The sequence below is a fragment of the Trichogramma pretiosum genome, unplaced genomic scaffold, assembly GCF_000599845.2.
Source record: "Trichogramma pretiosum strain Unisexual culture from Peru unplaced genomic scaffold, Tpre_2.0 scaffold63, whole genome shotgun sequence".
Lineage (NCBI taxonomy): Eukaryota > Metazoa > Arthropoda > Insecta > Hymenoptera > Trichogrammatidae > Trichogramma > Trichogramma pretiosum.
The window spans coordinates 522,735-537,797 of NW_019640834.1; the positions used below are offsets into that span (position 1 = coordinate 522,735).

The window sequence follows — 15,063 nt, forward strand, 5'->3', positions numbered from 1 at the left end:
TATGCAGCATTATAATATGTTAATTAATAATTAATCACTTGATGTTGAGCGCATAGCATTGTAAACAGCTTTAGTAATTACACGTATTGGAATATTTCACAGAGTAGTCCAGAAAATTTTCATTTAATTATATCAATGTGATGAAATATTATCGCTTACACTTCCGCGCTCAAAAAGAATTCTAAATGATCAACTACGATTATACTAGTGGATTGTATACATTCCACATACATTCAGAGATGTTTATTAACTGAATCAAAAGTATAATTTAAAGCTTTTTAAAGATGCGAATAATTTTTATACCGCTGCAATGAAAGTAGAAATATTTTCTGAAAAATATAATTGCACAATGATAATTAAGTATTTAAAATTGAATTACCGTGCGAAGAGTATGCAGGCGCAGAGCTGCGGATATGAGCTTATATGCCGATTTTTAATTAAAGCCTCGTCTGATATATGCGTATAAATTTGCCCCGTCGTGCGAGCCAAAAGCTAGTTAAATTTTTACGACTTTACCCTTAAATAATAATGGTTTGTGGTGTTACATGTGCGTACATAAAGGCAGGTCACTCCGGTGTCAAAGTACTGATCAATATTTCTCGTTCAAGTTATATCGAATGGCCTTCACGCAATCCATTTAGATGTCGTGAAAATTTGATCGATCCACTTGACGTACAGAATCTACGTATTATCTGCTCATTAATTATGCGAAATTTATATGTATCATACGTAGCCCGTCAATGTATAATTCAACATCCAATATTTGATCATTAATTATACGCGTATTCAAGGAGCAAATTGTGATTTCACCGATACTATCATAAGAAAGCTCGATCGAAACTTATGAAGAAATTAGAGGTACAAGTGCCGTTCGAAATGATGAAAATATCTGAAATTTATAGTGGGTATAAATTAGCAGCTTAGATAGTTCATATTCTATCATGCTCTCAATTTAAATCAATAGTGTCACCGCGACCACATCGATCTTAAAGCAAAGTAAAAAGAAGCGTTAGTAGTCCAAAATTTACCATAAAAGAGCTATAAGTCTAGCGCTTAGTAGAGCTTGCAGGCTATCTCGTGGCCAATCTAAACGTAAGCGCAGGATAATATAAGAAGGCCAGTGTAATCGTGGACACAGATAGGGTGGTGTTGCGCGCGGCTCGTGTATATAGAAAAGAGAGCGCTCGAGCGCCGTACACATCTTCGCCGTAGGCCAGGAGGGCGCGAACTTGCTCCTTTAAAAGTTAAGCGGCTCGCTCGCTTGCGCGCTATCGTGCCAACTGGCTCGGCTGAAAGATTCAAAAATTTCCCACTCTCTGCGTCTCTCTTGCTCCTTTACAGAGCGGCCTGGCTCCGCTCCGCAGTGCGAGAGAAGGAGAGGGACGACAGAGCGAACTTTTCGAAATATAGCGTGGCTAATGCAAAAAGTTGTCCTTCGCTTGCCAGAGGCACATATACACACCCTCTATGTCTTTCAGGATTAAATTGCCTCGTATACTATATGCTATGTGCTATAGCATTGCATGACAAAAGCGTCGCAGCGACGACGTATGTATATGTATAAAAAAGTCATGCGCTATATGCGTTCCTGTCTCCGTATCTATATATGTATGTTTGCACTCACATACGAGAGTCGTATATACTGCGCAAACCAAACAAGCCTTTCGAATTATACTGGACATTCGGCTCACCGACGTATTTTCTACAGGCTATGTGACCTCTTTTTCTCGCTCTTGCCGAAAAATGAGAGTGCACGTAGGTACTTTATACTGCATTCGTGTATGTGTGTGGCTATGTGTGTATGCGTTTATATATACACATTTTTGGACGCGTTTGTGTGGGGGTATGGTTGGCGGGTCGATCGAGGGCAAGTAACATTTCCATTTGTCTCTGTCAGCGTATAAAAGTTTTCATTTTTTCCGGATAATGATGCTATTTCCCCAAAATTGTCTCGTCATTTGCTGCCCTTCTTGAATATATAAACCCAAGCCTCATTGATTTTATATCTTTAAACTCGTCTGAAGCAACTGATTGTGACGCGCGACCTGAATGTGCTTTATTAAAATGACACGTTACGTGGAATTAAAATGAATAATCTTCCGCTTACAAAAATGAGCTTCTGGAAAATTTCCATTTATACAAAATATTTGCACGAATGAATTATTTTCATGTTTGTCTTTCATATTTTTCAAAATTAACATGTACCCTCCCAACACTTGGAGGTTATGACAAATTCATAAAATTTATGACGGCAAAATATAGGAAAAAATAGACTTATTGCGAATATTCCATCATTGATCAAATTCCTTTATTTATCATTCCTTTTAGTTGAATTTTATGAAACGTTTTTTCTTTATTCAGAGAAAGTATTATAATCGTGACGCAAAAAATGAATCTCTTCATAAGCGATATCTGTACGCGAGCGTACGTTACGTTTTGTCAGATAAAAATTTACGATTGATCGTTTTTGATTTCTCTCTCAAAGCAGAGCGTCGCGCTAGAGCAAAATACTTCCATTATAAAAGATAAAATCGGATTGTCGTGAACGTCAGCTACTGATTCTGTCACAGTCTCGCCTCCAGTAACTTCAACGTCGTCGTTCTTTGCTACTGCTGATGCCACCGCGCCGTTGCTACTGCTCGCTGCTCTGCTACGTGACCATAAAATATGCGAAAAAGATAACTGCGCTCGCGCGCGAGTTGTGCCATAAAATTTCATCATACGAACGAGTACCAGTAAATGCCACGTAATTTTTTTTTGCTTCATTATTAAAAGTATTATGGTCTATCGTAACATTCGGGTACAATTTTAGTACAAAACTTGTGCGATTTATTTGCTTTTATAATGAGTAAGCATATTTAATTTTTTTGATCTTTAGAGCCAACGTAACTCGTAAAACATCTCTCGAGTGAAAGAAAGAGAAAAAACAATGCTTAACGTAATAACCAAAGCGATAAAGATATAACTATGGTTTAAATTTTGCGGCTCACGATTGATTGTTCATGATATTCAGCTTGTGGGAAAGTTTTGTTCTTTTAATTTTCAACTTGAATTATAATTTGGCGTGTTTTCTATACAATTTCATATTCATTTATTCAGCTAAGACCTTCATACATAACAGTTGTTGTAAAATGTCTCACTTACAGGCAAGATTGTTACACTCAACCTATATGGCGGAGGCAAAACGTTGGGGACTATGAAGGGGTGATATATAATAAATTTATGCAACGACCTCTCGTACACTTTAGCCAATAAGCTCTCGGTGATAATTTGCTTTTTTCTCATATTCATTCAAGCACTTGCACTTGTAAAAATCGATAGATTCGAAAACAGTTCTCGCATTGCGTACAAAAAGTCCAACTGGTAGCACAATCCGTATTCAAAAACAGACAAAATCCAAGTTCTTTCGTGTTTTTATTCCCTCGTTTTGTATGTACAGAGACGTAGCAGCAGAAGTAGCAGCAAAAGTAGCAGCAGCAGCACAGTCGTTTGCTTTATTTTCGCCTCTTTTTTCATATATATAAAATTCGTACTTCAGCGTTGTTTTCATTCTCCTTTTTCTTCGTTGTAATGTCTTTCGCGAATTTTCCCTGCCGCTGCTACCGTCAAAAAACTCGATCGTTACGCTTTTTTCCTCGAGCTTTGCAGTTTTATAAAATCAAATAATACCACGCGCATGGGCCTGTCTATGTCTGCTCTTGTACATACGTGGAACCTATACTCTTGGGTACGCTCACACGTACATATATACATAAAATACAGATGGAAAGTCTGGTCTTTGCCTTCAGCCGCGAATTTTGTCTCAATATCCTGTTCAGGTTGCGAGGTACGTCCGCGTTTCCGCTAGATTTCCGCTTTTGCTGCTCTGCTATCTTAGTTTCACTTGTGCTCACACGTTCACTTTTATCTATACATTCATTCATACACACACACACATTTACACGTGAAATCGCGGCATGACATGCTTCGTTGATACTGCCCTCAAGCTTCTTTCTTACTATACGTATTACTGTATGTGCCTGTGTTTTTTTCCTCAGCTCTCAGGAGCTTTCCTCTGAAAACTCTATACACTCTCTGAAATGAACGCGGCCTTTTGAAAAACTAAGTGCACATAGTGAGCAAAAAATAAACGAGGGATAAAAGTGGATTTTCCTTTTGATTTTCATTTGTTTGTCAGAGTAATTGACGAAAGGGATATAAAAATAAAAACTGTAAGAAAATGATTTGAGATTTCCAACTGAAGGTATCAAAACGTTGTGATCATTTGTTATAGCTTTCATTGTTAAAAGATAAAAAAGAAATAATTCACCGTCATTTTTAAACCTATTTGATTAAATAAAACAGGTATTTTTAGGTATGAGATGGATCATTTTTGCGATTCAAAAGTTTGAGTGCTATAATAGTACTTTTAACCCGAAATAGTGATATTTATATTGAATCGATTGATTGTATAAAAAAAATTCAACAAACATAGTTAAAAAATTTCTCATCATTTTGTTGTTTTGATTCTCATTTAAAACGTATATTTTTTTTTCACATATTCAAAAAAAGTCAAAAAGGTTTTTTTCTGAATGAGAGTAAAGAAATTGGATAAAATATTCTTTACGATATTCTATCAAAAAAAAACCAAATGTAAAATTATAACAAAAGAATTGAGTCTCAAAAATGCCATGGCATGTATTGTTTTTCAGTAATGTTTCGTGTATTTATACTTTTTTATGTTGCTCGTCAAAACGTTTATCTTCAATTCTGTGAATTCCTGTGAATAGTTATTATGTAAAACGATACATCTCGTTTCAACAATATTATATACAGTTCATGCAAATGATTTGAAGTAATCATTATTGACATCCTTTCAGTATTTCACAGTTGCTTGATTCGGTGAAAATACCCGCATCAGATACTTTTTTGTTGTCAAATACCATTGACAGATGTGAGTTTGCACATATTTGAGTATTGATTGTGTTGTACCTAATGACATATTGAAATGTTATTCGGTATGAATGGACATTTTCAAGTATTATTTTCAAATTTAAATTCAATTTGGAGCAAATAAGAAGAAATATCTACTTTAATAATTTATGAAATTATTGCTTTGATTATATGCATATAACTTGAAGATCTTTGATTCTATTACTTGAAAAATCTAACAAAATTTATTTCGGTAAAATAAATTTTATATAGTCGTGTAATTAATCAACTTATAAATGTTTGAATTTACGTGAAAATTATTTCATAAACATTCTCATGGAATTTCTCGGCAAATTTTAACGCATAAATATATTTATAATTTTAGAGAAAGAATGCGACGTCGTGAAGTATATATAATGGAATTTTTGAACGCAATTAGTAGTTTTCGGAAAGTTTCTTCGTCGATTGAAAAGTAAACACAATCTCACTACCTCAAGAAAATAGGGAGGTGAAAAAAAAATACACATAGATTGAAAGCACACAACCTGTGCTCAAAGTCTCTGCAAGACTTGATCCATTTCACTCAGAAACTTAAATAGAATTTTAAAAAGTAAAAAAACCTGTATAGTCACGTCATAACAGTTTTGTATCGGGGCTCTGCTCGAGTGTATATGCGTGTACATGCAGGAGATGTTCTTCGCAATTTTCTCGACCTCGAGTTTCCCCCTTCAACCATGTATAAATTCAATTTCGATTTTTATCTCGCACTTCCTGAGAAAGACTGGCGCTGATCACAGCCACTATAACTTATACGCGCAAGTGAAACACTCCCGTGGTGGCGATACAGGCGATAAACAAACATTATATACGGCCTTATTTTAGCGCAGTCGAAATCACGCGATTAAAGCGCATAAGCATAATATAAACACGTGTTGGGTAAAAAAGCTCTACCTCTAATGCTTAGCCGCAGCAGCATATGTGCACGAGCGCTCGACACACATCGAGCGCGCCAGAGGGAGGCAAAAGTGAGAACCAGTCTTGATTTAAATTTAATTTCCACGCTCGTTATTTACTGAGAATTAATTATTTTCTACCATTCAAAGTTAAACTGTTCGCCAAGTCACATACGTTTTCTTCGGATAACATATGTTTGCTGCTGCCACTGCCTCGCTGTCTCGATTCAAGTCAACGAGTTGAAAAGCCCACCCATCTAGTGCGCGCGCGCGCGAGAGGTAATTTTTTTTTATCACGTACCGTGGAAAACTTTGTACTCCGTGCGTTGGGAGAGATGTTTATGCATGTAGATTGTAGAAACTACGAACATGCGAGTGAAAAGTTTTCAGCACTCACGAGCATGTAGCGCAGTGGCTTGTATAGCTCGCGCCTCGCGCTACTAATTCATTTAGCTTATACGTGTTTCATGCGCGTAAAGACATCGAAATTACGAGGTGAAGCCTGAACATCGGATGATGACGGTATGGATGGCATTTCGCTCGCAGACGCTATTTACAAGAGTGTACAATCTCAGTAAACTCGTTTGTTCGCTGCATACGTAACTTATACACTCGTGCTTTACATTCTCCTTCGGTTTTAACATGCACATAGTTTCTGTTCTCCGAGCGAACTTGCACGCAACGGTGTAACTTTCTTTCTCAGCTTGTCCGATACAGTTTGCTTCTTCACCAGACCAGTCATCCCATTGATATATTTGACAAACGAACTCGTATAGTCTACGGGTGCATGCATCATCTCAAATACAAACTGAACTATGCGTCTGTGAATGCAATTAATCTCGAAAATCATATTCGCTTTTGATGAATAATCAAGGTGAATAAATAATAAGCTTATGCGCTCTCGAATTTGAAAATGACTCTTATGTATTTGTGTCGCGATGCTTTTGACTGCGAGATTCGTCGCAATTTTCGCTTTTATACGTCGTTCATGTGTGAAATGATATCGGATTTTTTCCTTGTTAACTCGCTTCATATGTGCAGTGTGCACTCAGACGACTGTGCTCGCACAAATCTAGGATATGCGAGAATGGTCGACATCGACTTTATAGTCCATGCGAACGTGATTACTTTGCTTTTGATCAAGGGGAAAAAAGTATATGAAGCTAGGAAAACCGCCAAGATGTTGCATGAAACCTCACTCGACTTTATATATCAACCTACATAAAGGAGAAATGCGCGATAACAACGCCACTGCTGATGCAGCCCCAACCGTAGACGGAAAATTGTGTGTATCGAATACAACGTGGCAAATGGAAGTTTTTTCTCTGATTATGTGTTCTCGTCGGAAAATGCCTTATTTTCTACGAATAAAAAATTTTACGGATTCAACATATTCTATACTTTTTCTCGCCGAATGTACAATTTACTTATATACCAGCGACTGAGGAAAAGTCCCGTTTGTTGTAAAAACTTTTATTGTTAGCTGGAAATGTGAAAAATAGCTGAACTTTTTTTTGAGATTAAAAAGTTTGCCTCACGAGTGCAGTTTTTACGAGTCGCGTACACTAATAACAATCAAGGACAAGTATTTTCTTAATAAATAAGAGCCAAGTATTTCTAAATTTTTCAGTTTAGAATGTCGAGCCTAGCTTCTGCGTCTAACTCTACTTGCGCCACTTATTTTCTATACTTCTGTTTTTTTCAGCGAGGAAGGAGAGGGAACAAGGGGACACATTATTCAGCCAAACGTAAAAGTTTAAAATTTTTTGTTCTTACTTAGCCTTTTCGTAATAAACCTTCAGACTTGGATGTAAAAATATAAAAGCCGAATAAAACTTCATAGGAGTTTTTACACATTTTTAGAGTTATACCCTAGCTGCGATACGTATGTGTGTTTGGAAATTTTTTAATTAATTATGTATAAAAGATATAAGAAAATACAAAAAGATACAATAACATGGAATTCAATTTAAGCCCATTGTGTAAATTGGAAACCGCATTCGATTAAATCAATGAAAAATTGTTTCTGACAGCTGGGCATTACGTGTTAAGTGGTCTGATCAGTTTCTGTTTGGCGCATAGATGAATCAGACGGATACAAGCGTAAATTGTAGTTCAGTTACAAGCTATTGAGTTTATAAGCCTGCCTCCTCTAGAATCAAACTGTCAATGTGCAGTGTATGCATGTATATGTAGCTGCACCAATGACTCCAGATAGGCCAATATCGTGCAGCATTGTCGGTGTATCGAGTGTACCGAGGGTGCATGTGCAAATTTCCGAAACGTTGCGAATATCTCTCTTTCTCTTTGTTTCTCCTTTTCAGATATTGCCTATTGAATTGTTTGATGCGTTTCCCATGTTTATTGAAATGTTAATAACGCAGTTAATTGTATTCGTAGAAGATTTCATATCAGTTAGAGTGCACGGAAGATGGCAAAAAGTCGTATACTTTCAATTTAAAGCTCTAGCTTCTTGTATTTCTGCAACGAGCATTAAGTGCAAAAGCTTCTGCTGAATGGCTTGTACACGCCCTATTAATTGTCTTACAATATAGTTTCAGGTCTGTTTCAATTACAAATTGTCGATTTTCAATGAATTTGAATGTCAGAAGAACATTTTTTTTTAACAACATAAAAAACTCATTCGACATTTATATGTTCCCAAATTTTATTTTAATTTTTGGACTGTCAATCTCCTTTTTTCAAAGGTTCAACGTTTGCATTTTTCCAATACTACACTATGCACAAAAACTTATATAAGGCAAAATCTAATCAAGCTCAATCGAGATTTTCATTACCAAAAAAACTCACGCAGCTTCACAATGTCGACTAATCATAGAAAATCTACGAGAATCTGAAAATTTAAAAAATTTAAAAGAAAAAAGGTATTTTTGGCTATTGTCAGTTTTTTCCTGGACATACAAAAATCAAATCATTACGAAAATTTAAAAAGTAGTACACAGTAGTTGACCTTTTTAGGAAGCTCGGTATATTTTTCGGAAATTAAAGTCCAGATCTAACTTGATTAGATTTTGAATTTTATATTTCTCTCCATGGTACAAAGCTCAAAAAGGGCTCCAAGCCAAAAAGGGATCTTTTTGGAGTATTTTTTTATGTGCAAATGATATTCAGTAAATAATTCCCTGGAACATTTTTATTTAGTCACTCGGGGCTGATTTAGAAATATTTTTAATATCAGAAAAAGTATCATAAATGGTCCCAAAAATTCACATTCAAATTAGGAACATATACGACAAAAAATACAAGTTTTAATACCCGCAAATAAGAAATTTTCTGGACATTCGATTTCACGGAGAATCGGCCATATATATAAAGCACCTGAATGCAACAGAGCGTTTCGGATCTCGGAAAGTCCTTTGGCGATACGAGTGAGTAAACCAATCTTTCTGCTTACTCGGACAATTACGACTAAAAACGTGTACATGTAAGTTAGTTTTCTTGTGGGGCTAGACACATAGGATATAAGCGACTAACTCGAGCCTGCTCGTAGCGACCCATACATTTATTCTCGGTCTTATACGCGCTCCCCAGTCGCTACTTGTATATAGTTCATTAAGCTTCTTCGTTGTCTCTTTTAAAACGAATGAAACGAAAGGAAAAAGCTTGTATATACGCAAGAAAGTAAGAGGATGGCTTGAAATAATAGAAGAGCAGAAAAAGAAAAAGTAGCAGTTGCAATAGCGGCAGCAGCAGTAACGCACGTACATAAGATGATAGTACATTTTTTGCAGCGTGTACATATAACGTGGAAAGAAAAAGAGAAGAGAAAGAGAGCGAGGGCGCAATGACCACAGATACTTTCCAATTAAAGTCGGAACGAAACAAAAGGCTGTCTGTATGTGTATAGGTGTACATTATGTGTGTGTGCGCGACGAAGAAAAAGGCAGAGCGTCGGGCCAAGTCAACTTTCCGCAGCATCGTTGTCGCTTTGTGTCGAGCTTGCAGCGGCAGCAACGACCTTGTACTCGTCTCATCTTCTCTTGTCTGTGCGAAGCTCTATACACAAGAGCGAGCGTACGTCTATACACACAGCAGCAGCAGCGGTGGTTCTCTCTTTACCTCTCTGTTGCTGTCACTGGATGGCTAGCTTCGCCGCTATCTTTCACTGAAACTGGGTGCAGGTGTAATTGTTCTGGCGTGGTCTCGTCTCTTTGCTTGGCCGTTCAGCTCGTGCGCGACGTCCAACAGCATCGAGCTCGCTTGTCGCTGTGGTGACTGATAACGAAGTGCCAGGAAATCATGATGACCCGTTCGGACAAAGTTTGTTGTTGCATGATTGATTCTCTTGCCGACAGGCTTCTCTCGCCTCCCAAACCTTAGCTAGCCTCTCGGCGAAAGACGAGACAAATGATTGGGCTCTTCTGAACGAGCAAAATCTAAATGACTTTGCCCCTTGTTCGCCTCCGAGCTTCTGTAAAATTTCTCACCATTCATTGTATGCGTGCGACTCGAAAAATAAAGTTCTGAAATTCCCGGCAACTTTTTCATTTCTAAATAACTGTGAAATCGATCTTATATTATTGTGCAATCAATATTTTACATATGCGTCGGCTTATGCGCTTGTGCTCGATTAAACAATTTCAATTTGATGATTAAACATTCGCTGTGACTCTCTTTCGCTTTTTTCAATTAAAAGCGAAAATATAATATTTTTACGGCTATCTGAACTTGCTGGCCCCGGCACGAGTTAATGTGTACGAGTGTACGTATACTATCGTTCGTGCACTGATTTTTTTTCTTCCATTTTCATTCCGAGCGAGTGGTCACGCACATTGCGTGAACGGAGCGCATTTACATCTTTTACGTATGATTTAAAAAGTATTAGCACGCCAAGCGAACTTTTTTATTCTTTGCTCGTACTGGCCAAAAAGATTATGATAAGCGTTGCATTTTACAATGTATACGCCTAAATAACTTTATGATAAAGCCTTATCTGCTGCATAAAATCCGCGAGTGTATGTTTATACATACGTACTGCTCTTACTACGCTATAAGGTTGTAATTCAAAAAAAGGAAATGCGCTTTGTTTGTAACTACATGCCAAGCTTCGGCTTTTATTTAATAACCAGAAACACTATTGCATGTCAAAGATTTTCATTCGTATTTCAGTATAATTAATCTAACAACTGATATTAACTGTACAAAAGTTACTTTGTCTATCGCGATAGCTTGCGATAAAATGTTTTAAATTTTTTATTTTTAAAATTATCTTTTGCATGCGAAAAAATCGCGATACGTCGAATCATTGACAAATACGCGAATAAAGCTCTGTGTGTTATATCGTAATGACCTGAATTGAATGAGACATTTTACCGAGCCCTTCACGTAGATACATTGAAATTTGAAATGGAGATTTGTATTTAAGCTCACCGCACTCGCAAGAGGGTTATTCTGGCTAATCATAATTTTACTTACAGATTCGTAGAGATAGAGGAAATTTTCACTGAAATCAATTCACCATCTGTCATGTCTCTAGATCGCTTCAAAAGTCGAATAGTCCTACAGACAGGCCAAAACCATAGTTTAACAAATGATTGAATAACTGCGTACTCTTTGATTCTCGAAAAGTTCCCCAAATAGTTTAGCATTACGCGTACACACAACTATATACCCCCGCACGCGTTGTAGAAGTTTCCCCATTGTATTGTACTAATGAAGTCCGTTGAATCATTTCGCTCTCTTTCCCTTTCTCGCTTGCACGCGCTGTCTCGCTCTCAACCACCCTGTATTGTTCACTGAATAAAAGTGCGCGCACCTTTTAAGGTAGAACAAAAAGATCTGTTGTGCCAAGAGAGTTATGCACTTTGCTCGCAGCAATGGTGCTAATAATACGTTTTTCCACTCGCTTCTCTTTTTCTTTTGGAACGCGACTTGATTAAGATTCGAGAAAATGATTTCACATTATTTACTTTCTCGCGCGAGGCTGCTTTCAACCAACGGCAAAATTAACAATCTTTATTAAAAGTCTATTTATTTGCATTCAGTCACTTGAGGTCAAGGAATTAGTCCAATAAAATATTTCCCTGCCTTACCTATTATAAGGTGATGCATTGATATTGGCTTGCCCTTTGGTCGAAAGCAACAGATCATAATTGCGTCATAAGAACAGGCGAATTTTCGTTTTTCCTTTTAGTTCGGCTTTATCCATCTCTTTATCTTTACCATAAATCATACACAGCTCTATCTGTGTACTTTGAAGTTTACGACAAAGACTGGCGGCGAAATGTGAAGAAACATGAGCAAGCGCGCAAACTCGGAATAAAAAAGAACTCCAGAGCGCTCGCTCGCGCAACCAAAACACGAGTTAACGTTGCATGTATATATTTGTGTACATTGTGTGGATGCCACAGAATAACAAGCCATTCTTCATTTTATCTTTTGCAAGGCAGCGCATAAAGAGTTGACGTTTGCAGAAAAACAACATCGTGCAAAAGCTTAAAGGCTACTCCCGCAGACGCTCGTGCGTGGCTATATTTTCGAGCATCCTTTGCAACATCTTCTTCGGTATATGTTTAACATGTAGTTAGCTCGCACACGCAAGAGGAAAAAGTAGGCTAATAGTACAAAGGCTAAAAGCGCTTGGGACAGCGAGTTTTTCTGCTCCATCGCGCTCTGGGTCACCAGCATTGCGATGCGTCTCCCTCTCTTTCTCTACCATATAAACTTTCGGCGAACAAGTAATTCGTTGCAATTTATATACAGAGCAGAGATGACCCAGCAGAGGTTCGCACACACCCACACCCACGCACAAAACCAGTAACAGAACGTATCGCTTGCAAAGCTCGTTATCCAAACTTGCTGCGTTATGAGAGAGAGAGAGAGAGAGAGCGGGTTCGGGAGAAATTTCCCTCTCTGTGCGCAGTTCTCATGCATTGCAGCTGTGCATAGTGCGCACTACTGCTGGACGCACATACATACGATCGTATCACGTCGATGAGTCGGAACACACTATCTAAAGCAGTACGACACGGCTATAGCCAGTGTATGCGCGCGAGCGAGCTAGGTAGAGAGTAGAGTAGAGAGAAGGAGATAGAGGGCCAGAGCTTGCACAGTTTCTGCGTTCGATAAACTGCCTGTTACGGTAATTTCTTCTACACAATGCTTTGCCTCGCGCTATGCCTGTATACACGTACGTTATGTGTACGACGAGGCACCGAGAGAAGAACGTTATTACCGTCGCTAGCTCGCTCGCTCGCGTTTCTGTGTAAGCTACCGAGACTCTCTGCTGCGTATATAACGTTAAACTGTATGAACGCCGAGTGCTTGAAAAATATCATTAAACTTGTCTAGGTGGATGAAAATAATGTGTGAAACTGTTTGTCATGCTTCGAGTTTGTTGTACTCTTTTTTTTCTCCTCTCTATACTTTCTTTTTTTCTTCTGCCTCTGTTAAGTACTTGTATTACTGAAAAAACAATTTTTTCGCAATTTTCTTTTATAAGATTGCAACTTGACTCGTAGCTCTCGGGTAACTACATTGTAGCCCGTCTTCCGATACTATGGCAATTGAGGTTTGTTATTATGATTTTCGAATGATTACTTTACAAGCACAAAAGAATGTTTGCTCTGACAACAAAGACCTGCGTCAACGTGATAATAACGTCGGAATTCACAATAATTTCAAGTTCTTTTTTCATTGTTTTTCATGTTGCGTTAAATTACGCTGTTGAAAAAATGCAATATTGAGACAAGACACGCTATTGTTATCTACGTAATCAATCGAGAAATCGGAGTAGTTAGTACTTTTGTTATGACCGATTCTGAGTAGACACTACTATTGGCATTAAATCTTCAAACTTTGAATGTCGAGACGCTCTCTATGTGGAGCTTCATCAAACCACGGGTACTTGCCATTGCTTTTCTAATGAACGAAAGCTCTTGCAGAAGCTCTTGCAGGAACTCGAGATGTCGGAATAAAGTTAACCTTCAAATCAAGATCGAAAATCGAGATTTGTTCTATCATTAAGTTGATGAGTTTCGTTTCGTTCTGCTAAAGGGTTTTAATTATAAAAAAATATATATCGGCCGTTCAACACTTATTTTTTTTACTCGTTTTAATACGTTTTGAAAAATATGAATAGCTGACGTCAGTCGCTTGGCCGTAAAATGCGATTTTTCAATGTAAATACTGAGCTATGCGCGACACGGAATGCATAAACACTTCTTGCAGTGATCCCCTCAGCATTTTTGCGCATCACTCGACTTTGATATCTTCGTTCTAGGGGCGGTGGCGAGTGAAGCAACTGAAAATTCATAACCGGCACACGCGCGCGTACGATATTACAATTTTTGCGCCGTCAGTCTCTGCCTTTCTTTACATTGCTGTTTCGTGCGTCATAATGGCGAACTCGAATCAATTCGTTGGAAATTCTATTTATGCATTGGATTTTCAAGTTATTAAAATCGAGTCGAAAATTTTTTAAATAAGATCGAGGTTGAAATAAATTTAAAACATTAATGAGCCGGAATTTATATTGGCTGATTGTTGAGTCGAAAAATTTTAATCATTGCCACATATTGCATATACATTGAATATATAATTTCTATAAATTCATGTCAGTATTAAGTCTGCCGTATAAAATGGAGCTGAATTTGCTTTTGTTTTTATTCGTGTAATCCAATTCAATTTCCATGGCATTGGAGTTTACGATAACATTTCACATTGACGGTAAAATAATTCAAGAATGCCAATAGGAATACATACAGCAGCCGTTTATCACATTTTTTCAATACGAAACATGAAAGTAACGTACACGATGATATGCTTTCAGACACCTTGAGCCTGGGTGAGCGGACAATGGAACCAGCTGAGAGGCATTCAAGTGCAAACAACAGGCCACGACAGCAAATGCTTGATACGACCACTGGTCAAAAGTCGAAGTTGGAACCAGGCTTTGATCTGATGCAACCAACCAACGTTACTTCACCGGTCGGCAAAACAGCCTATCTCACTTGTAGGGTTCACAATCTAGGTGATAAAACGGTAAGTTAATTACTTCCCTTTGCATGATTTTAATATTTCGAGAAGCTTTCTTGATTTTAAGTAATATTATTTTATATAGTGCTATAAAGTACTATTATAGCACTGTCCTAAGTTCAGATTTATGTCTTTTTCTCCGAGATATTATTAGCAATTTTTGGTACTGCGGATTGAGGTTAGCGCACAACCCCGCGAAGAG

At 37.6% G+C, this 15,063-nt stretch overlaps 1 protein-coding gene across 1 annotated transcript in view; it reads left to right on the forward strand.

Annotated features, from left to right (window-relative positions):
* The window catches only part of LOC106655907 (cell adhesion molecule 2-like), a 45,605-nt gene that overhangs the window by 5,262 nt on the left and 25,280 nt on the right, over window positions 1-15,063 (forward strand). The window contains exon 2 of the mRNA XM_014376507.2: window positions 14,656-14,867. Within this exon, the coding sequence (XP_014231993.1) occupies window positions 14,656-14,867 (212 nt within the window). The remainder of the gene's footprint in view (window positions 1-14,655; window positions 14,868-15,063) is intronic.